The sequence below is a fragment of the Takifugu rubripes genome, chromosome 16 (assembly GCF_901000725.2).
Source record: "Takifugu rubripes chromosome 16, fTakRub1.2, whole genome shotgun sequence".
Lineage (NCBI taxonomy): Eukaryota > Metazoa > Chordata > Actinopteri > Tetraodontiformes > Tetraodontidae > Takifugu > Takifugu rubripes.
The window spans coordinates 1,698,746-1,723,183 of NC_042300.1; the positions used below are offsets into that span (position 1 = coordinate 1,698,746).

Below are 24,438 nucleotides of genomic sequence, written 5' to 3' on the forward strand. Positions count from 1 at the left end.
TTTTCATCTTTCTCTGCTTTTGATTTGGTCCATTTATTCTTTGGAACTCAGAAGTTATTCTTTAGCAAAATCAATCTAATAACATGTAACATGATGTAGAGACTTTTTCCATTGCGATATCAGACCAATAGCTCCTCCTCTTCCTCCTCCTCCTCCTCCTCTTCTTGTGGGAGCGCAGGGCCATCAAGCGCAGAGGAGATCTTTGTCGTGGAACTACAAAGGCTGCCCTAAAAACCTCTTGGACCACGTGCAGGAAAAAACTAGATTTAATTAGAAGGCAACTTTGTTTATTGTCAGATGGGTGCAAGTTTTTATGGAATAAAGCATTTTAACATTGCCTCGTGCAGCTGGTCAGCATTGCTGGTAAAAGTGACATCATCCCAGTCATATTTTAGGCCCTGTTGGTTTAATGTCTGTGTTTTTGGGTCTTCTATTGTGGCCGCTTAACAACCCTTGTTGTTCTTCATTTCTCTGAATGTAGTCATCTATAAGCTGATCATTAGATGATTCTACTCTGGTGAGGTAGTTAGAACCCAGTTTCTGGCTGTAACCCACATGCCTGGATGGTTCATCAAGCGTTAATTGGCATCAATCACAGCCTGCTCGGCTCTGCTTTGACTTCAAGTTATAGCAGGTTAATTAAAGCATTATAATTGTGTCCCTCGCACACTATTTTTTTGGGGGGTTTTGCACCTGCCAACCATTGGGAGTTAAATGTCCTTGTGATGTCATTCACACCCCAGAGCTGTCAGTCAACACCTCATAGAAGAATGTTGACTAGATGTGCAGTTTAACATCTCTGCCAATTTGTTAGCTGGAGCCAAGCCTTTTTTCCTTTCCACTTTTTCCTCCTCATCCTGGAGTCTGTCCCTTTCTTTTATCTCCATCTTGTGTATCAAAGGAGTGATAAGAACCAGACAGGTCATCTGGCCCCGGTCTGTGTGTGCACAACCACATCAGCGTTGCCGCTCCTCTGCTAACCTTCTTTTGGAATCTGCAGAGAACATGTCTTGAACTTGTTACAGACATTCCTTCTTTGACATGTAGTTTAAACAACAATATTTACTATATTATAAAAAAGACAAGAGTCCTAAAATAACCAATCAAAATGAATTTCCTTCAAGGTAGACCCTGGCTTCATGGGATGTGCTTGTGGAGGCCAAACGCTGCCAGTTTTCACACATTAGGCAGCTGCAAATTGTCTTGGATAGCGGTCGATATTGTTTTTCAGTGACTGGTGCCAATATGTGGAGAACAGACGGGCAGGCCAGGGTTCATGCAACCTCAAGACAAAGCAAAAAAAAAAAGCTTTTTCACATCAAAATCTAATATAGATCTAATATCCTGTATAGGATTTTCATTTCTTTTGCCAGAACATGAGTCTTGTATTAAAGGTGAAACAATTGAGCGGTTTTGAGGAGCCCATACAGTCAAATTTAGATTTATTTTTTTAATTTTTACACTTGAATGAACTGAAATGGAATTAGTTTTAACCCATGTGCACTTTTGTCTTTGCTCCTTGATCTTTGATGTAGTTTTGAAATGTTTCAATGATTAAAAGGATGATGTTATCCCCCCACCCCACAGCAGATGTTTCTCCATATCTGTTGCACAAAAGCAGCATCTCCTCAGTTTGCAGCACGTCTTTTTACCCACTTTTACTTGTGCAAGACTTCGGTTGAGTCCCTCGGAAAGAAATGATGATAATGGAGTTATGAGGTATGGACCTGGGGCTGCTTCAGTACCAGGGCTGCCTCGGTCCCAGTGCTGCTTCAGTACCGGGGCTGCTTCAGTACCAGGGCTGCCTCGGTCCCAGTGCTGCTTCAGTACCGGGGCTGCTTCAGTACCAGGGCTGCCTCGGTCCCAGTGCTGCTTCAGTACCGGGGCTGCTTCAGTACTGGGGCTGCTTCAGTCCTGGCTGTACATTCCCCACATGTGAGTTACCCAGAAGTGATTATCTATCACTATTCATGACAGTTCTGACCTGTTTGTGGTTGAATATGTCAAAAAGGATGAGCAGGTTCTGGTATTCAGTTTAATTTATGCTTTGTATAATACCCTGACTATTTTCTTTTTTTAATTCCCAGGCTGTTTATGATTTATTTCTACCATCTTTCTTGTAGCTGCTCATTCCTCTTGGATGAAGCTTCTTTTTCTGGTTATAACTGTAAAAACAAACCGTTTAAAATACAATTTGTATTCAACATTTATTTGACATTATTGAACTCACTCTGAAGCCTTAAATATACTTTAGGGTTCCGACTTTGAGACATCAGGCTGGTTAATTACAGTTTGACCCCCAGGTCTTTTCCATTTGCAGATATTTCACTTTAGATGCTGCAACAGGGGCCTAAACCTCCACAAACACTACATGATACATTATCCTCTTCGAGATGCCTACAGATGGGCTCCCGGTGGCTGCTGTGCTTGGCAACATTACAAAGAAAACAAAGTTAGATATTCCAGACATTGCACCATCTCCTTTCTAGACCGAAACGCGTACATGTGTGAGACATATGGGTTCTCATGAGCGCTGGATCCAGAATTCATCCTGCCTGTTTAACATTTTTCTTTTTTACAGCAGCAAAGCAGAGGTTTTGAATATTCACTTTTTTCCCCAGCCCTGACACGACATAAAGGGGGATCGGTTTAATTTGGTGGGAGATATCCGTCTCCACTTCTCAGGTGTGGAAGGGATAGAGTTTCTCCCGTTTCCTCATCTCAGACCCACAGAAGCCAGAGCCTGAGTGTAGCTCTTCGTCAGCCTGTCAGACACTACTCTTATCTTTCCCTGTATTTCATTCAGCCATCATACCCTCGGTCCCACCTTTTTTATGCTCTACTTCAGGTTTCCCTCATTTCTTTCACGCCTGTTGTGTTTCCCTCTTGTTAAGCAGACTTTATCGGGGCTTGCTACATCGCTCCGAGGCCTTCTAGGATTACCTGCTGCCTTCCTGCAATTACGTCGCTGCTCATTACAATCCAGCGTGTGAGCGATGTGCCGTTGGGTCACCGATAATGTACTTCCACGTCATACGAGTTTGATCATGTTTAAGCTCACAGGATGGAGCCTTTTGTGGAGTTCCCCCCCATGTTTTCTTCTCTCAAGCAGCTATTTTGAGGTTTCATGCCCTGTTGGAGAGGGAAAACATTTCTCTCTTTGTGTTGAATGTCTGCTCTTTGTGCCACATTTACAAAACTTTAAAATCTCAAGATGTGAAATTAGGAATCTGATTCACCACCATTACAGGACAGACTCAGGATTCTGTATAGTCCTTAGATGGTACAGACTTATCTCTTCCTCTTCCCTGTGTCCTGTCACATTGGTGAGTTGTGTGCAGTCATGTGGAGGCCGTGCAGCTTTCACCAGGGCCTCTGGACTTCTTAGTACATTTGTACTCTTTGATGTGGTTCTCTTTAACTCCATGCGGGCAGACCCTGGATCTGGCCAGCTACATCCAAACGCTGCTCCCCTTTTTAGCAACAGTCGGTGCTGCAAAGCCTGAATGTCGCATTTGTTCATTTCTTCCGTGGGGAATCGCAGCCATCCCGGTAGCACGTCAAAGGCCCGTAATAACCTACAGACCTGCGCAGGATGTTGGACTACAGTACATTTGGGTCTGAAGACGCAGAAATGTAGTTTTTACAGGCCACAGCCCGACAACAACATGCTGCATTGCATCGTGCAGCATCCAACTGCCAACACAAATAAGCACCAGTAGTAACGGCAAACAATGACAATTTTACCACAGGCCGCGCGATCTAGATGTATAATGTCTACAGGGTCTATTAATATCTGTAATTGTGAGAGTAAAGGCAGTAGATGTTTGGGGCTTTGACTTGCCTCAGGGCCAGCTGTGAAGGAGTGCCTTACTACTGCAGATGATTACAGCTTGCTACATGAACTGTGTCCTAATCCTGGTGGACAGCTGAAATTAAAGCCAGGTACGACCCTCTGCCTTCCCAGCATTCCCAGCTATAAACCTCCTCCCCTGCTGAGAAGAATCAGTTGTTTTTGCATCCACAAAAGCCTCCAGTCCATTAAAAAAAAAATCTGGATTTTTCTTCTGACACGTCAGCAAACTCTGATGGAAGTTTTAAAAGTGAGGTTCACAGTTGTGGGTTTTGATCAGTTGTGCGCTCAAATAGCTCAGGCATCGTGCTGTTCACTTCTATTAGTCAAAGGCTTCACTATTTCCACTGTGTTCTAATGGGCTTTTTTAAAATGACAATTTCTGGTTCCTATTTTTGTACATTTATGTTTTGGATTAACAAATGTTTTCTCTTGCTGCTTCATCCCAACTTTGGCACGAGCCTTGTCCTGGATGTCAGTAATGTCTAACAGTTGAAGATGTATTGTTCTGAACACGTCCTGCTCCTCTGAGGTCTAAAGGTCCAGGTCTTTTCTGTGTTGTGATCCAACTGATCTAGTCTAAAGAGGCATAAAATAACAGCAGCCTCATTAAAGAATTCGGAGACTAAGTAGTATTTTTAGGAATGGCAGTTTTACCATATTTAATTTAACTAATGTTGCACCTTAACTGCTTAAACCATTTGTATTTTTTGCTAAGTTTCAACACTTAAAAAGTAAAGTGGTGTGTTTTTTTTAGCTGTCTGTTTTTATGATGAACTTCTAAACCATTGGATGCTCCAAATAAGTCAAATCTTCAGCAGCACCCTGGTCCCACCCTGGGCCCCAGCCTCAGTCCTCTGTCCTGACTGTAAAGGAAGAAGCAAAATTGAATTAATATTCAAAAGAGATATTCGTTTTAGGGGGAAAAGTGCCCCTTTTGAAATGGAATACTTTTAATGAAAGAAAACAGCAGCTTTTTGTTGCATTCGTGCGTGTTTTTTGCCTTTTAGTTGGATGTAAATGTAATTAAATGTATAAATTCAGTGCTTTTTGGTGCGACGGTGGCGGCGGCAGTGAGCGGGTTAACGCGCTCCGGTGTGCCCGTCCTATCAGCGCTCTGCGCCGCAGTCCGAGCCCACCTCCTCCGGCCTCCTCCGGCCCCTCCACAGGGAACAGGGATCCGGGGCTGTTTGTCATTCTGGCACAACACACTCCCCCTGGAAGCAGTCCCGCTCTCCCGTGGAGTAGTCGGTGGCTTTTACGGCGTGTTCTTGTTTATTTAAGGGCGATCCGCGGACATTGTTCCCCCCCAAAACAGGCTTCCCTTTCCGCGTTGTGGATCCGAGCGGCGACAACGAGCAGAAAGCACCGGGAGTCTCCAAACACGGTAGGACACGATGTCTGCTCGCTGCCGTGCTGTTTCACGCCGCCTTTAGATGAGAAAGGTGTTGAGCTCCGTGCTGGAAAGCCAGGGTTGTGCACGTCTGTGTACTTTGCGTTCATGCGTCTCGCTCGGCCAAGAAGTTTTGCGTAAAGGCGCAGTGGAGGAATGTCCCGATGGAAGCAGCAGGAACGATCGCTGTAAATGTCAGCGGGGAACCGCTGCGAGACCTGCACTGAGTTGTATCTTTTCACCGTCATTCAAACTGACAGCTTCTTCTTTAAACTAGAAAGACCCTTTTCCCGTCCCGTAGGGATTTATAGAACCCACTAAATAGTAACAGAACAGCCTAAATGAGCCGTTTTTGATTCAATAACTCCCGGAAAACTTACACCTTTCAGCGCTTAAGTGACTTTAGAGTAAACATGATAGTTCTAAAAGTGTGTGTGTGTGTGTGTGTGTGTGTGTGTGTGTGTGTGTGTGTGTGTGTGTGTGTTGAACTGGGCTGAAATGCCCTCAGGGAGGTCAAATCCATCCAGAGGATGTCACTTGACAGAGAACTGTCAGAGAAACTGTGACCCCGGGGAACGTCGTGAGCACCTTAGCAGGGTGTTGCTGGTTCTGTTAGCCTTATTAGAAGCAGCGTGGTTATTAACTATCTCTCCACTGATTCCTGGTAATTGCTGCCTATTAGCTTTAATTAGAGGGATGCAGGATTCCTGGCCTTGTGTTGGGGAACTGTCTGTCGCCCATTTCCCTCGCAGCCTATAATCAGGGACTTGACATGAAAGAGGGCAGAAGAAGCACTTCGTCATCACCTGTGTTCCTCTAAACCACCTTCTCTGACACTCATTACTTTTGTTGGGTTTTAATAGACGTCTTTTGGTTGTTCAAGGCGGACGCACATCAAATGCTTTACTGGGACTCGCTGGCTTTCAGGGAGGATGTGGGACCGGTAAACGCTGATCACATGGGGGAGTCTAACGGACCGTCTCCTGGTTTTATAGCTTAGATGTGATTCAGCACTTCCCAAATTCAGTTCATTTCTATCCAAAAGAGTGAGATGTTGAAATAAACTGAGACAGGATTCCAACAGAAATATGGCGTGCAGCTATACGTTACATGCAAGAAGCGGTATTTAGTTTCAGATTTAGCAGCGATATCCTGCCCACTTGATTTCCTGCTTTTATTATGCTTCACACACAGATATGGTATTCCCCCCGCAGTGTGTGTGTGTGTGCCCGCAGACACATGCTTTCAGACACGGGGAGGCGCATCGTCTCCAAGTGTCAACACAGGACAGCACCAAAATATGCGGAGTGGGACTCAAAACAGCGATTGTGCATCTTGAGGTAGAATTTTCCTCCACAAACAGCCAAACTAGTGATTAAATAAAGTAACCTTTATTTTAGGAGATGGAGAGAAAAGGTCCCGCTTGCAGTCCCTCATTATCAACTCTTATTTTTAAGAGACACAAAGTGTGTTTGTATCTGCACAGTCTGCTCTAGATGTCTCAGCTGCCTGTGAATGCTAGACACACACACACACACGCACACACACACACAGAGTAGAGGATAAATTCCTTTACACTTTAACAGCAGGAATGAGCAGCAAATGGCTAATTTGAAGAAGCCGGTATTCTTATTGCTCTCCTATTTGTATTCCATCAGATGTGGGTGTCTCCATTAAGGCTGATGAAGCCATTCTCAGCTCCTGACAGCTGTGAGAGCCAGACTCATGACTTCATCTGGGCTTCCCTCGCTACTCTGCTATTCTGAGCACTTCACACACCACAGTTATTCTTCTTCTCCTCCCCTCTCAGCCCCAAATCCTCCCAGCCACCCTTGACCCGGCGAGTCTGTCCTACTCGTGTTCCACCGCTCGCTCTCGTTGAAGCGTCGCAGAGCACAGCGTGCACATACGTAGCATGTTGTTAAGCCGAGTCAAGTGTTGGGATGGAGAAAAAGACACTGGTCGTTCATTTAGCAGCTGTCATGAGGAGGACGAGGGTTTCAGAGCAAAGGGTGCATCTTGGATTTTAGGACTGCAATTTGCATCGAGATGTTGATAATTATCATTTAAACAATGGGGAGACGGTTCAGCCTCTGAGCATCCATCCCTCTAAATAACAATGTTGGAGGTGGAACGTCCCCCTTGATCAAGCAAGATTATGAGCAGTGAGGAGAGAACATTTTATTATTTAGTTATTTTCCCTGGTACAGTCATGTTTGGTGTCATGTCTTAATTTCATGTTAAACAGACAATAAATATACTGTACATTTTTTAAAATATTAGGTAAATGTAAAATGTAGGTAAAGTTTATTAGGTAACTTAAAATGTGGATCCAATAATTATTTAACATCCAGTGTGTTTTCTTCTGTTCTTAAGGTTTTAATTAAAATTAAAATTTCTTTATTTGTAAAATGGGTGTTATAGGAGAAAAATGTATGAGGAAAAATGACATTTACAGAGAGTTTTGTCATAAATGAGTCACACACACACACACACACACGCACACACACACACACACACACACACACACACATTATAGTATTCATTTCCAAGTATTTCATCATGGCTCCTGTCAGGCCTCTTTCTCCTCAGCACATGGTTCCAGTTTGGGCTCCGCTCCAGTCACACGGCCCACTGCTGTTACCTGCAACACACAAATCAATCACCTTTGAAGTGTGTGAAGCATGTCATTGCACAAGGCTGCAGACACGCCGTTTCTTTCCCTTTGTTAAAATGCCTCTCAGGAATCACAGTTCCACTGTGTGATCTCTGGCGGCTGTCGTCATTTAAGCTGGAGCTCATATAGGTGCTGAAACTCGAGCATAACATGAACCGTCTGTTTTTTTCTCATGCTGTTGCATGCAGTCATTAAGTGTTCATGCACTGGTGTCCCATGCTTGTGTAATACAAACAGCTTTTAAGCCAGATTTGATTCGTGCTCCATAAATCACACTGATTTGAAACGGTCTGTGTTTTACTGTAAATGGAAGGTGGTGACACATTTCTGGTGCCAAGTATTTGAGCTCTGATCTGACTCTCATCTACCGCGGAGATCAGAACATCTAACCTTTTCTAATTACAAATAACCGTTTGTCTCCTTTTCTCCGCTGTCGTCTTCAGCTCAGTAAGGTCCAAACTTGACAGCACTGGCTAAAGAAGAAGCTTTCATAGGTTATTTATGTCCGACAGTATTGAAGCCACATTTGTCGTGGTAAAACACACACATGTTGGGCTTTGCTGATGTGTCAGTCAAGTCGACATCTGTTGGAAACACTCTGGTATTGACGAAGCTTAGCTGGTTTACTCGGGTCGATGCTTTTGCATCTCAAGTTTTGGGGTTTTTTAATGTTAGTCATTGGACTGGATCAGTGTGTTCCTCGTTATGCTATCATGACATTATTCATTTCTTTCTATAAAAGAGACAAAATAAGTGTTGTGAAGTGGATAGTCTCTACTACTCCTTAGAAATGTGTGTAAAGTGAACAAGAGTCCACCAAATCGAAAAAGGCAACCTCATTTTTGGATGTCCAGATCAGCTTGCTTTACCTGCGGATTAATGGAGCATAAGCTTCTCTCTTTCCTCTGTTTCTCAGCGGAGTGACGGTGTCGCTGCCACGCCTGCCGGGTGAGGACCATGGCACTGAGTGATGCTAGTGGCGACCCCCTGGCCCACAGCAATGGAGGCCACCATCATCTAACCAGTGCCAACGCCAGCACACCAGCCAGCGATGGCCAGGACCCTCTAATGCTGACTCCAGACGCCGACCTCAACCTCACCGTCTGTACGGTTCAACAGAAGCCGCAGAGGTTGCACGGCATCCGGAAGACAAACAGGTCCAACCAAAGCCTGAACGGCAGCGTGGTCAAGCAGAACGGCTCTTTGAGGAATCTCCCCTCTCCCTCCACTGCCATTTCCTCCCCAGCAACCATCACAGACTCCCAACGGCTTACCAAATGCCAAGTCCCGTCTACCCTCTCCCCGTCCTCCGCCTCTCCTCCGGGACTGTGCTGCCAGCACTGTCACCTCCGCTCCACCCTGGCTTGTCCTTGTGGCCAGCAGGAGTGCCCAAGCACTGGCCCCAGGTCTGGATGCATCCCACACCACAGTAGCGCTTTCTGCCCCCCCTGCTGGCTCTCCACCTGCACGTATGCTCACCACCAGAGCCATCCATCCCACCCGATGGCCCCTCTCTGTCTCCAGCACCACCATCACCATCAGCGCTGGCAGGATCACCTTCAAAACCAGACGCCTGGAATCAGGATTGTGGGAACTGCTGTGACTCCAGCTTGCTCTTTTGTGTCATATAATGTACGTTTTATTGATTAAATCCCAAACTAGTCCCAGGGGCCCGGGAACAGTTCATTCAAATTTCCAGGCCCTCACACCCCCCTCCCTATGCCCCTATATGTGGTAAAGCAACATCCATGTTAAGGTATCATGTTAGACCAAGAATGCAGTAGGAGATGGTTACAGCTGTTATGGACCATGCGGGAAAGCTATTTTATCACCAGTTGTCTCCAAATGGGGGTCTGTCATATTCTTCAGTAGCATTTCCAGGTCTGGGGGGGGTAGAAGGTAGAAAAGAATATGCTACCTACAGCCAGTGTTTGTGTTTAGGATGGGAACATTTAAGGAAAGAGTGGAGGATTTCTTCATATCTGTGCAGAAACACAGATGCAGTGGAAATAGAACATCAGCGTTTAGCTCCTTTGTTGACTTTCCTGAAGTCCCTCGTTCATTTCTTTCCCTTCCACCTGTGGAAACCACACGTCAGACTTTACACAATCCTATATTTACCATCACCTCCAAAAGGGCTTGCCAAGGAATAATCTACTCGTGTCCCATCCTGTTCGTGGTAGCAGGTCGTTTTGTGGAATCTGATTTGAGTGAAATCTTATTTCCTCTAAACGTCTCGATGTGGAATTTTCCTCGCCGGGACGATGCCGGAGCTGCACTGGTAATTCTCATTTAGCGCGAGCGCCGTTGTGGGTGGTGTTTTGAAAGGGAAGGTTTGTGCAGCCACAGGCTCCCAGTGTGGACGAGCAAACACAGCGTGCACATAGCCAACCCTGGGTGGCAGGCAGAGGCCAAACACCAACTGTGCATGTATTTGTGGGTCTGCGTCTTTCCTCTCGGTCTGTTATCACTCCTGCATTCTTCATGTCTTCCACCCTGTTTATTGGTCCCTCCCTCGCCCGTCTCTTGCTTCACATCAGAATGGGGAGCAGATGTGTCGCGGGACATGTGCGTCTCTTATTTACCAAGCAGCTCTGTCTGGTTCGGGGTGTAATTACAGAGACAAACCCCCGTTTTTCCTGTACAGACATCTGTGTGTGGGGCAGAGATTAAAATGAGAAATAAGGGAATTCCTTATACCCGTCTTAGTTTTATAGATTTGCCCTTAACCCAGACTCAACATCTCCCCCTGTGCTGAAGGCTGCTAAAGTTTGGCAGCTTTTCAGGAGTAGGATTCAGTCTGCCCGGGTCCCCCATGCTAATATCTTGTACATTAGCTCTTTTAGGAGGCCATATTTGATACAGGTTTCACAACACAGGCCTTTTATACTCCTGGATTTCACACATTTTAACCCAGGCGCCAGGATTAGCGCTACTTGGTGTTCAAATGACTCTATTTTGACTCCTTCACGTGTTGAGCCATTTAGCAAATAAACCTTTTGCTAAAGTAGAAGCTCAGATGACTCAGCAAAGTGCCTCTTTGTGAAGGAAGAAGCTGAATTCACTCAGTCAAGGAGTTTTTTTTTCCACATCTATGAGGTGATGTGTCGATGCAGAGACAAAAGGGCTCGGGGAATCCTTGAAAGACCCAGCCTCGCATTGTGGTTGGTCTGTGTCTGCGTCTTTCCTCTCTCATTTTATGTGTGTGTAAGATTGTGTGTCCTCGGAATGTTTGCAGTTTGGCAGTGCAGTGTGTGTCAACAGCTTTTAAGCCTTTCGGTGGAAACCTCGGCGTCTCACGCCTGGGGTAAATGCACGACCCCCTTTCACCGGCACGGTGGCCGTTTGAATGATTGGCCTAATGTGTGCTAAAGGCCCAGTGTTTTGAGGAAAAAAAGCATTTGTACTCAACTGTGGATCCAGACGCGGAGCTCCGAGTATGCGGCCCACAGGAGTTAATCTGAAGTTCGGCTTGAACACACTGGTGGGAGATCCATACCTAAATGGGAGCTGTGTCAGCAGCGAATGAGCTTTATTCGGCCTCTGTTGCAGCTCCAGGGCACCTGAGCTCCAGTTAACTGCTTCTACATAAAGGGACGCTCCTGCAGGGCCACCAAACACCTCCCTAAGGGTCAACAACCTAACCTGCACTTCTTTCCTGGAGATAAATGCTTCGGCTCTTTCCAGATGCCTTTTGCAACAGCTCTTGTTGTTTATGGCAACCACAAGTTGGGTTTAGATTCATGCCTTGTCAGATACGATGAATTCCTGACTCCCACTCCCTTTAACACCAGCTCAGGAAAGGTCAGCTTTTATTATCTGGAGCACGGCAGAATTTTGCAGTATTCGTAGCCGCCAGGTGGTTTGGTTGTCACGTGTGGAAAAACTGTTTGAGAAGATGACGACTCCAAAGCGAACAGGCATTCAGCAGTATAGTTTAGCTACTGTCGATCAGCAAGATCGGTTAGAGGCCTTTCTTTGAGCCGTGTGGTGCACGTCTCCATGATTCAGTGGTTCCCAAGCATGTTTTTTTTTATTTATTTCAGATTCCAAATATTTCTTTTTGTCTGGACCTTCTCCCTGGACTCAGTTTGCATCCCTTGCTCTGTTGGACAGCTGCGGGCCTCAACCAGCTTGGCTTCATCTGAAAACGATCCCACTGTTCTGTCCTTCGGGGTGTTAGCTCGACAAGGCTTTGCACATTATCAAGAATAACAAGCGTTAGCTCAGCTTTGGGGAGTCTGGTTGAAGTCAGGTCGACTGCTGTGTTGCCTTTTTGGTCGTAATGCTACTGTTTATTATGTTCCGTCTTTTTGAGTATATTTGAGATATTTCTGAATAAATGACTAATGGTATAGAAAGATTGAAATGCCTGTAAATGAGAGGGAATGGATCAGCACGGACACTGGGGATGTTTTAAATGCTTCTCAAATCAGAGCAGAGACGTCAACATTCAGGCTGTCACACAAGGACATCTGTTTTAAAGGGCCCCAGGCTGAGTTTTGTGTGTTAAACAGCATTTTGACCTCATGCATACCTCTACACCAGACCAACAAGAGGCAGGTCAAAAGAGTTTTTCTTCCCTTGAGGGGAGGACCATCAATCACCTGCTTTGACCCTTAGAAGAAGAAGCTTTCACACTCACGGTGTAAGAATCTTTTCAGGTCCCCACAGAGCCAGGAGATCCATTAGAGGAGGGAGAAGAGACGATAACGGGCGCCTGAACTTAGAAAGATGAACGTCCAACACGCACTTCGCTGTTATTCTATTAAAATTGCATCAGTAACAAGAATTACTCCTCAGAAAGAAAGACTGCTGGTATCTGTAATGTGATAAGAGGTGGGCTGCAGGCTTTTGGTGCTGCTAAATAAGTTCATGGCATCTACCTATATACTGAAAATCAATGAAGCTTCAAGGATTTTCCAGGCTAAGGTCCAGGAGTGCTTGAGATCTTCCATGTTGCAGTTTTGTAATGATGAAACAACTCTGGCTCTGTCAGCGTGGCTGTTACATCTGGTTGCCACTGAACATTTAGACTCTTATCTCTTCTAGGTCTTTGTGGCTGCAGTAGCTTCAGAAGGAACACAAGGAACCAACAGCACAAATCTCCAGCAGAAATTGCCAGATTTGCTGCATCTTTGTGCTCATCTCCCACTTTCCCTGTGGCTTCGATATGTAGCCCACGAGCATATTGTGCATGTCAGTATTGTGATGGAGAATCGCCTGGCTTTGTGTACAGGAAGCACGTGGTTGCCATTCAGTTTGGCGTTTAACAGCTCGTGCTAATTTTGTGCCTGCAGTTTATTCACTCTTGAATTTCCACCGTGTTTAAACTCTAAAAATGCAGCCGTGCACATAGATTTCAGCTCCTTCGTGTCACGTGGCCGATCCATCGACACGGATTTGGATAAGTTTAACAGTCGTGTAGCTGCCAACGACTCCGTCCACCTGGGTCACATCCCTGCTTCATATGGTGATTCTGTGTACAAGCCAAAGGAATGGCTGCACGTAGAGCTGTGCACGTAGAGCTGTGCATGTAGAGCTCACATTTTTCACAGCCCAAAGAGCTCTGCTCCTGATCTGCTCCCTCTCTGCTCCCGCTCTGCTCTCTCTCTGCTCCTGTTCTGCTCCTGTTCTGCTCTCTCTCTGCTCCTGCTCTGCTCCTGTTCTGCTCCTGTTCTGCTCCCTCTCTGCTCCTGTTCTGCTCCCTCTCTGCTCCTGTTCTGCTCCCGCTCTGTTCCCTCTCTGCTCTCTCTCTGCTCCCTCTCTGCTCCTGCTCTGCTCCTGCTCTGCTCCTGTTCTGCTCCCGCTCTGCTCCCTCTCTGCTCCTGCTCTGCTCCTGTTCTGCTCCCGCTCTGCTCCCTCTCTGCTCCTGTTCTGCTCCTATTCTGCTCCAGCTCTGCTCCTGTCCTGCTCTGCTCCTGGTTTCTGCTCTGAAAAAAAAAACAGAGATTGAAACCAGCGCGAAAGGCAGCGTGGAACAGACGGCGTGTGAGCGGTGTGAAAAAGACCCTCTTGGCAGCTTCTCTCCAAACCTGGTGGAAGTGATCAGCGGTCTAACTGAAGCTACCGACCCTCTTTGTTTGGGTTTAGGCTTTTCAGACTGTAGAGATTAACAGAAATGTTTGTAGCCTTGAGGTAAACTTCATCGTCCATGTGGTTTATTGGGGTTAATTTTTTACCTGTAGTTCCAATTGGATGTCATAAACAAATCTCATTAATAATTAAAAGGGTATCATCACTGTTCAGCACAAACTAGCAGGAACTAAGCTGGAACTAACCAGAGACCCTGTTCCCGCTGCTGAATTCCAACTGTTCCTGGAGTTTGAGGTTTGTTGTGAGCAGAAATGAAATCAGTTGATTGGAAACACAGTTGGAGGATTTTCTGATCACCTAATTGATGAGGGCCCTGATTGCTGCAACGCGGCTCCACACATGGCTCCTGCTGCTGCTCGGAAACGGACCTTCTGGTTTCTCGCAAGTGATAAAAGCAGTGTCCCGGGCTGAACTCCGTTTAAACCCTGTTTAAACAGCACAGGCCTGCTGCAGTGTTTATTGGAGGCCAGTCAGAAACACCATGGCCTGTGAATAACACCACATTGACAGGAGAATATCTGCTTTTCCTGCTCCTTCTTATCTCCCAGCGTATTCCTCATGTTGGAATGCTTTAGAATAAATAACAGTCATCACCAGAGCGTTTGATATGCAGCACGGTCTGATCTGGGTGGGTGGTTACATCTGACCTTTTAACTGATTCAACTGTGTAATCGGATGAATCACAGAGATGCTGAGGATTAATCGTTATTAAAAACCATCGGAAATGTGCGTTGTTATGGGAATGGGAAAAATAAGCCACAAACAAGCCTTAAGCATGCTGCTTATTTTCAATCTGAAAAGTGTAGTGGAGCGGTGTTATTTGAGTGGTTTATATTGTGTCCTTGTGACGTGCACGGTTACATTTGGGAAATGTGGAGAGTTTAACGGAACGTTATTATTCCAGCATGTTCTGATGCCACACACGGTATTGCATTAATAACCCTGTAGAGCTGCCCAGTGCCACTGGTTAAGCAGAACCAGTGGCACGATGATAGGAGCACTGGTCCCCCAGACCTCTTAGGCAGCTAGCGTCAGCCTCTAATTGTGAGACACTAATCAAGGCCGCGGCGCACTGACGTTGACTCTAATCGCTCATGTTCCAACTTGAAGGTCTCGTTCATGTTTACCCAGTCATCTGTTGACAGTTAAACCCCCACCGCCAGCAGCATGGCCGCCGCCGTGCCTTTGAACCATAATGTACATGCACTCTGCTCCCTGACATGCACTCAGATGCTCCTGCACACTCATTGACACATATGGAGGCACTGAGGAACATGGATCTTTGCTCGGCTGCGGATCTCCGTCCTGCCGAAGGCTGGTGTTAAACCTCGGCAGGAGGACGTGGCGGCGCGCGCGTGCCCCGGGAGCAGCTCCACAGTTGGCCTCCACGCTCTGGCTCCCCAGCTGCTTCTCTGTTTCCCTGCTCTGTCAGCGCAGCGCTGAGTGAGCGGCCGGCGGTCTGTGTTTACCTTATTAATTAGCCCAGTGATCCAGAACCACTCTCCCTCTGGTAAATAGAACAACATGGCAAAGGTTACTCAGGGCCGTGGGGAGCGGGAAGGAAAAGAGAAGCGGTGGAAAGACCAAGAGGGAGCGAGGAGACGGACAAGTCCAACACACAAGATGACATGGCGAGCTGTCATCCTGCTGGATTTAGAGCCTCTGCTAGCATCAAGCAACACCTCGACTAGTTAACCACAGATGAAAACACTGTCCCACCAGATTCAGCTCGAGGTGCACGTTTAAAGATGTGTTGTGTTTTGAACAGGAGGGAGAACATAAATAGAAAAATCTCGAGTTCTTTTCTACAGCAACAGAAAGTTCAACAGAGTTAAAAGACAATGAGTCAAATTGCTGCTGCCGGGTTGATGGATTCTTGATCGAGCTCCTCATTATCTTTTGAAATTCTTGGGCCAAACAGCCGGTCCAGGTATGCTTCTCATCTTTCCAACTGGCTGTAAAGGACTCAAACTGAAGCTGTGCAGACTGAAATTCAAAACAGGCCTTCAGTAGATAAATAGATTTGCCTGAAAGCGCATTTATGACTTCATTCCAACTATTTCCAATAAGTCATCTCCTCCATTTTAGGCCTCGTCTGTGTCCTTCAGTCTGCAGAAGAAAGCACAATAACATCAGTGTGCTGGAAAAAACTGCACACGCATTGTAAACTGTATCCTGGTGACCAGTTAAAGCAGAGGATGGGAATGGTTTTTTTTGATGGTTTAAAACGGGCTACAGCACCTAATACTATAATCAAGCCATGTCTAAAAGGAGAAGGTTGAAAATGGCTGCGCTCAACCTTGGCATTAAATCTTGTCATTTTGTGTGCAGAGAATATGGTAGGGGCCGCTTGGTGTTTGAAATCAGGTTAGGGTTGAATCACAGTACCTAATCAAAGCACCTTTATGATGTTCATAATGCTTCAAGTGGCTCATTGACAGGAACTCGTCCCTCTCCGTGGCCGTGTCTCCACGGATTGATCTCAAACTTGCTTAGGCCCCGTAAAAGTTCCTGTAAAAAGCTGTTCGGTAGAGGTTCCTGCAGTGGAGACGAGCACTAACGACCCCCGGCCCCATGAAATTAGCCCGAAGGGCTAAGCGACTAAAACGTTAGCTTCACCGCTGCTCCCCAGCACAGCCAGCAAGTGTAGCTGCATTAAAGAAACGTCTTCTGAACCAGATCCAAATGGTTCCAAATACCTTTGCAGATGTGAAAGTATCCCCACACATGCTGCCACTTTGTCACTCCCTTCCCTAAAATGGAGCAGTCCATTATCGTCCATCTCCTGCTGCCCCAGGATGGATGCGATCAGGTGGCCTTATCTGATTTTACCGTTTCCGCCTCTCCCCCCCCCCCCCGCTGTTCTCAGGAGGAGCTGACGAGAAATGCAGATAGCATCAGCGTGCATCAGTCGTCTCAGAATCCAAAGAGCACGTTTAAATGATTGAGAAAAGATCTGAAGGCCTTTCTAGCTTTTTGGGGATTGATTTTTGATTATTTAGAGAATAAAAAGCTGTGACAGGTTTACGCTAAAGTGCCTCTGACGTCTCTGATGGCATTGGTTCTTTGCTGCTGTAGCTGCTGCTGCTGTAGCTGCTGCTGCTGCTGCTGCTGCTGCTGCTCTAGCTGCTGCTGTAGCTGCTACTGCTGCTGTAGCTGCTGCTACTGCTGCTGTTGCTACTGCTGCTGTAGCTGCTGCTGCTGCTGCTGCTGCTGTAGCTGCTGCTGCTGCTGCTGCTGCTGTAGCTGCTGCTGCTGCTGTAGCTGCTACTGCTGCTGTAGCTGCTGCTGCTGCTGCTGCTGCTGTAGCTGCTGCTGCTGCTGTAGCTGCTACTGCTGCTGTAGCTGCTGCTGCTGCTGCTGCTGCTGCTGCTGTTGCTACTGCTGCTGTAGCTGCTGCTGCTGTAGCTGCTGCTGCTGCTGCTGCTGCTGCTGCTCTAGCTGCTGCTGTAGCTGCTGCTCTAGCTGCTACCGCTGCTGGAGCTGCTGTTGCAGCCACTTTAGCTGTTGCTATAGCTGCTACTGCTGTTGTAGCTGCTGCTGCTGCTGCTGTGGCTGGTGCTGTAGCTGCTACTGCTGCTGTGGCTGTAGCAGCTGTTGCTGCCACGTTAGCTGTTGCTATAGCTGCTGCTACTTCTGCTGCTGCTGTTGTAGCTGCTGCTGCTGTAGCTGCTGTGGCTGGTGCTGCGGCTGTTGCTGTAGCTGCTGCTGTGAGGAAAACTGTGAAAGACTAAATGAAAGACATCCTCTCTGAAAAACCTCTATCTCTTGTGGACATGATGTTGCTTTGACTTCAAAATAAAAACCTGATTTATCTTTCCCTTTTTGTTTTTCAGCCACACAAGGCCCTTTCGCTTCCCCAGAAGGTAAGGCCTGCCAGAGACACTGCTGTGTTGATGCTCTGGATTTGAAGGCTGCTCCTCAGTCTCCTGGCCCTCCTTTATTTCCGCCATCCCTCCATCTTTACGTCCATTCCTCTGTAGTGAGTCATGAGAGCTATCACCGGGAGCTGGGTGTCTCTTTCTCCATTTTCCTCCTGTACCTGGCTTCTCCTGGAGCTGCTCAGCTCTTCATAACTCTCCTGTCTCAGACCTAATCCTCAAGACCATTTAATAGAGGACGGAGGCTCTTCAGCGCTTTCAGAAAGATTTAGTGTTCATGGGGTTTGCTTGGGATGGAAAAAAAGACCAGAGACACCAACTAAATCTGTTACTAAACACGTTAATTCCTGAAGTAAAGCCAAAGTACAGTTTCCATCTCTTTCTCTTGTCTGGATTTTCCCCCTTTCCGTCTGCTCGATGTAACTCTGATTGAAAGAATCACATTTAGGCTCCTGTCAGTCACCTGAACGTCTTATTTGGTGTAAATGTCAGCTTCTATTTCAAAGCCAGTTTGAATGTTGCATGTGGTAAAACTAGTGAGCTTCCACAGAGACCAGTGACATTAAACTGGGCCTTTCTTAATTAGGAAAACAACACATTTGTACCTTAGTGGCAACATTAACTGTCATCACAGTAAAATTAATTAGATAATCAATTGATGTTTCCAGCTATGCAGAGCTGATAGCTGACTGGCCCGTGGTGGTCCTGGGGGTGTGCACCGTGCTGATTGTGGTGTGTGCGCTGGTAGGCATCCTGGTACCTGACCTGCCTGACTTCTCAGACCCACTCAGGGTGAGTACCGACCCTCGTTGCCTTTTCTGCTGCATAACTGTCACAATAACAGATATTGAAAGAATGGTGTGTGATGTGGCTGCCTCTGACAGGAAACACAACAATCTTCTTTAGGGCTTCTATTGATTTCAGTTCATGCTTTCAAACAGAAGCTGCTTTTTCTCCCTTTCCTTATGACAACTTGTTCCGCTCATTGTTGCTTTCTTCCTTCCCAAAAGGGTTTTGAGCCTCGGGGAACAGCCATTGGTCAGCGACTGGTCACGTGGAACAACATGTTGAAAAACACAGGCTACAAAGCAACACTGGCCAACTACCCCTTCAAATATGCAGATGAGCAGGCCAAAAAGTACTTTACACTCACCTATTATCCTACCGAACGTACTTTTTCATTCTTACGGCATCACTGTAGTGAGCAGCTAATTGGAGGATACTGAACAAATGGTTCAACACCTCTAAAAATCTCAAAGACACACATTTCCATCTTCAAATCACATGAAGGTGACTACTGCAGTAACGTCTCTCCACAACAAGCTGTGTTGTGGTCTAACATTTGCGTCACTGAGGAGTTGGGGGGCAGTGGAGGGGGTAACCTTGATGACAGAGTGGGAAGCAGAGGCTTTGAACGATGCTGCCAATGGGCCCGCTGACGTGCCTGAATCGCCTCTTGAAAGAAAAGGGGAACGATGTAGAACTGTGTCGGTGCACGAGGCCCGACTGTCAGCGCCAGTTCACTCCTCCGTGTGTCTGTCTGGATATTTCTCATTGTTAAGGCCTGTTTTCTCCCTCATATCACAACAAGCATATATCATTAAATTCACCTTTTTCCTGTTGCGTCATGGTCTTATTACCATATCCATGCAACAATAGCAGCTGTGTCCCAGCTCAGTCATCCTTTCATCGTTTATTCATGTGGTCGTGGTTAGAATTTGTCAAGATTGCAGTCAGTGATTAGAAAAGGACTTATTTTAGCTGCAGCCTCTCTGTCGTCGTTCTCCATTCTGTCTCACTCTGCTCGTCCATCCTCACATGTAATTCTGCACCGAGGTTCCTAGTGTGAGCTGTCAGCTGCCTCATCTTATCTGTCTTTAAAATCCTCCCTGATTACTCTGCACCGCCTTACACATCATCTCTGCGTCACAAACACATAACATACAAATGCCAGAACCATGTTGCCCCAACACTGCCATCACCACCGCCCACCCCCACATCCTGGCTGGACCCAGTTCAATCAGAGCTGCGATTATGATTATTATCCTAATGATACCAGTATGCTAGTTGTACGAGCCATTCGTCTGTTTTAGGGGCAACAGTGATTACTGCGGCTTCGGCCATTATTAAGCATCAAGGTCTGCTTCCTTCACTTTGGATCATGTCAAGATTTCGGCTGTAGAGCCGGAGACATTTCTCCCTTTATACGTAGGGCAACAGTCATTCATTGTTCCTTCTTGGATGACGCTGCTGAACTCTGTCCCATTTTAAGCCTCCCGCCTTTACAGGATTTAGCAAATTGTAATGACTCAGTTTTCCCAACATGATCAATGTTCCAGTTCAGCAAAAGTTACACATAGTGTTAAAAAGAATTAGGAGTTTTCCACCGCTGCCGTCGAGTGTGACAAAATAAACACATTCACTTTTGATTGATGCTAATACTTATAACATTTGGCTGTCCCGCAGTCACCAAGAGCCCAGGTGGCCCGAGGACCATCATGACCGGGACAAACGGCAGGCCGAGTGGGACTTCAGTAAAGAGTTCTTTTGTGACGTTCCAGGTAAAACCTTTTTCTGGAGAAATGATCCCCAAAATGCAAAATGGAGAGCGACAAGGAAGCAGTCGTGGCTGTGTTTGCCGTCCAAGTAATAAAGCCTCTGCCGTTATGCAGGACAAAGGTACTCCAGGCTGGTGTTCACGTCGGCCGAAGGGAAGAACCTTTGGAGCATTCAGGCCATTAAATCTATGTGCAACCTGGACAACAGCAGGGTATGTTGGCCGGAGAGCGTAAGGCGATGTGTGACCCGATGGGTTAGTGATGTTGTTCTGGTGTTGCTCCCTTCTCAGGTGCGTTCCCACCGTGACTACTGGAGTCTTTGTCAGCGCACCAGTGACGCTTCCTGCTGTCCCAGCTGGACAATCGGGAACTACGTTGCCGTGCTGACCAACAGGTCATCCTGTCAGAAGATCACCGAGCGGGATGTGTCGCACATCCTCAAGATTCTGCGCTCATGTGCTAAATACTACCACAACGGCACCCTGGGCCCCGACTGCTGGGACATGACCCTGAGACGCAAAGACCAACTCAAGTGCGCTAATGTGCCCAGAAAGTGCACCAAGTACAACGCCGTCTATCAGATCCTCCACTTCCTGGTGGACAAAGACTTCCTGAGTCCAAAGAGCCTGGAATCTCCTCCACCCGTGCTCAAACATAGCATGCTCTTCTCGCCCACAGAGAAAGGGAAATCCATGATGAACATTTATCTGGATAATTTCGAGAACTGGAACTCCTCCGACGGCGTCACCACGGTGACGGGGATCGAGTTTGGCATCAAGCACGATCTGTTTCAGGACTACCTCCTCACAGACACTGTGTACCCTGCCATTGCCATAATGATCGTCCTGCTGGTCATGTGTGTGTACACGCGCTCTGTTTTTATCACCCTCATGACAATAATAGCCATCATCAGCTCGCTGATTGTCTCTTACTTTCTCTACCGAATGGTCTTCAACTTCGAGTTCTTCCCCTTCATGAATCTCACAGCCCTCATCATCGTGGTCGGCATCGGCGCCGACGACGCCTTCGTGCTCTGCGACGTTTGGAATTACACCAAGTTTGACAAGCCTCACGCTGAGCTGTCGGAGACGGTGGGCGTGTCCCTTCAGCACGCTGCGTTGTCCATGTTTGTAACCAGCTTCACCACCGCTGCCGCTTTTTATGCCAACTATGTCAGCAACATCACCGCCATTCGCTGTTTTGGCGTCTACGCCGGCACGGCCATATTGGTGAACTACATTCTGATGGTGACGTGGCTCCCGGCTGTAGTGGTGCTACATGAACGCTACCTCCCTAATCTGTTGCCCTGCTCCAAGCCGCCACACCAGGAGCGAGGTTACTGTGCCTGCACCTTTTTGGCTGGTCTTTGCCAGAAGGTGAGCAAATGCCTGTTCGCACTCTCGGAAACATCGAGGATTTTCTTCGAGAAGGTGCTTCCCTGCATCGTCATCAAACTGCGCTACCTTTGGCTCCTCTGGTTTCTTGCCATCACTGTGGGTGGGGCCTACGTGGTCCTGCATCAACCCAAAGATGAAGCTTCCCTCTCTGGAGTTGGCGGAGTTCCAGGTGTTCCGATCCTCTCACCCCTTCGAGCGCTACGATGCAGAATTCAAGAAGCTGTTCATGTTCGAGAGGTTCCATCACGGCGAGGAGCTGCACATGCCCATCACCATCATCTGGGGCGTGATGCCCGTGGACAATGGGGACCCCCTGAATCCAAAAAACAAGGGGAAGCTGATGCTGGACAGCAGTTTCAACATCGCCAGCCCAGCAGCTCAGCTGTGGATCCTCAACTTTTGCCAGAAGCTGAGAAACCAGAGTTTTGTCTTCCAGTCAGAGGAGCAGGATTTCACCAGCTGCTTCATTGAGACCTTCAAACAGGTCAGTATTGCAACTGTTACAGATCCACGTCAAATACCTGTAGATGCTGTCTCATGTGGACCATTGAACGCTGTGGAGAGCAGATGTTTGACTGAATAACGGCCATCCAGACCCGTGGGGGTGTAACCTGTTGTGGTCCCACCTGTTCCAGTAACATGGTTTATGATGTGGTTTTGTTTCTGAGTAGGATTGTGAACAGTATGACCATGAACCTTCTGCATCTATAAGTGCACCTGTCACCTGTTTCATCCTCACAATTTCAACAGTGGATGGAGAACCAGGACTGTGAGGAGGCGTCCGTCTACCCCTGCTGCAGCCAGTCCACCTTCCCCTACAAGCAGGATGTCTTCGAGCTGTGCATTAAGAGGGCCATCATGGAGCTGGACCGGAGTACGACCTACCACCTGGTCAGCCGCACCCCCGGACCTCGATTTGACATCAACGACACCATCAGAGCTATAGTGTTGGAGTTCCAGAGTACTTATCTCTTCACGCTGGCTTATGAGAAGATGTTCCAGTTCTACAGTGAAGTAGGGCCTGTCACGTGCTTGCACGCTGCTTCTGCTGCGGTACGTTTTGTGAGATTAATGGTTGTCGCTGTTGCAGGTGGATGCCTGGATCACAGAGGAGTTGCGACATGCCCCCGCCGGCCTCAGTCACGGCTGGTTCATCAGCAGCCTGGAGTTTTATGACCTTCAGGACAGTTTGTCTGGTGGTACCCTGGTTGCCATGGCACTGTCAGTGCGGTGCATTCAGTGTCATGCTGTTAACCACCTGGAACGTCATCATCAGCCTCTACGCCATTCTGTCAATCGCAGGAACCATATTTGTCACTGTGGGGTCCTTGGTGCTCCTCGGCTGGGAGATGAATGTTTTGGGAGTCCGTCACCATTTCGGTGGCGGTAGGATTGTCGGTGGACTTTGCCGTCCACTATGGCGTGGCCTACCGACTTGCTCCGGAGCCCGACCGTGAAGGAAAGGTCATTTTCTCTCTCAGCCGCATGGGCTCTGCCATCGCCATGGCAGCGCTGACCACCTTCGTTGCGGGCGCCATGATGATGCCCTCGACCGTGTTGGCCTACACTCAGCTGGGCACCTTCATGATGCTGATCATGTGCATCAGCTGGGCCTTCGCCACCTTCTTCTTTCAGTGCATGTGTCGTTGTCTGGGGCCCCAGGGCAACTGTGGCCAGATCCCGCTGCCCAAACAGCTGCAGTGTCAGGTCTTCTCTGAGGTTACACCAGCAGGCCCGTCCTCTCAAGGAAAGGGCTCCTACGGAGGGGGGGGTGAGGCGGAGCATTATGAATTAGAGCCGCTGGCCTCCGATCAGAAAATTGAGGATAAACCCAAGGAAGAGCAGGAGGCGTGCAGCCAGCCCTGTAATGGGATCTCTTCTCTCCACCACATGGGCTCTTATTCCAGCCCCCAAGGTAAGAGCAAACCTGAGGCCGGCAGAAACAGCACGGACAATGGCGTTATGGTCCCGCTCGGCCCGCCACTGCGCTGCCGGTCTCCTCAAACCACCAACTGTACGTGTGGGGACCCGCCGCCTCCTCACCTGCATCAAGACTGGGCCCCCACCCCTGTGCTCCGACCCCACAGGACCCTGACACTCCGCAGCTCTTCCCCCGATCGACAAACACCACAAATAAACAAAAGGCAGCCGTGCTAACTACAAATCTGGACCCAGTGTACAACCCACATGGACTGCCACATGCACTATGTCCACTGCTCCCCTGCCCATTCCCACCACCACTACTCCCAGGGAAGACTTGCGACTCCAAGGCAAGGAGCCCCCCACAGCTGCCATCTCAGGAATTACTGCGCCCACACTGCGAGCCAGCAGGCTGGTTCATCCGGAGAACCCAGATTCACAGCTCAGAGCCCGGACAGAAGCCCCTCCTCAGCCATCGCGGGAGCAGCGGACTGTCAGAGACACGACACGGGCCGCTCAAGCCCAGACGGGAGTCAAAACCTCAAGCCCCCATCCCCGAAACGACCCCAGACTCAACACCCCTCCCCCACGTCAGGCGCAGCTCAATCAGCCGGTGTCGAAAGACAGATGGCAAAAGACAGTGAGCCTTGTCCCGGAGGTACC

At 47.8% G+C, this 24,438-nt stretch overlaps 2 protein-coding genes across 2 annotated transcripts in view; both read left to right on the forward strand.

Annotated features, from left to right (window-relative positions):
- The window catches only part of LOC101066666 (protein dispatched homolog 1), a 134,757-nt gene that overhangs the window by 25,525 nt on the left and 84,794 nt on the right, over window positions 1-24,438 (forward strand). The gene's annotated exons all lie outside the window — the stretch shown is intronic.
- On the forward strand, window positions 9,386-24,034 carry LOC115252945 (protein dispatched homolog 1-like). The gene is given in 12 exon segments (XM_029849454.1): window positions 9,386-9,506; window positions 17,856-17,885; window positions 18,569-18,692; window positions 18,911-19,038; window positions 20,367-20,461; window positions 20,573-20,670; window positions 20,749-21,972; window positions 21,974-22,339; window positions 22,606-22,869; window positions 22,946-23,082; window positions 23,084-23,216; window positions 23,218-24,034. Coding segments are annotated over 12 exon segments (3,474 nt in total). The 5' UTR covers window positions 9,386-9,426; the 3' UTR covers window positions 24,013-24,034.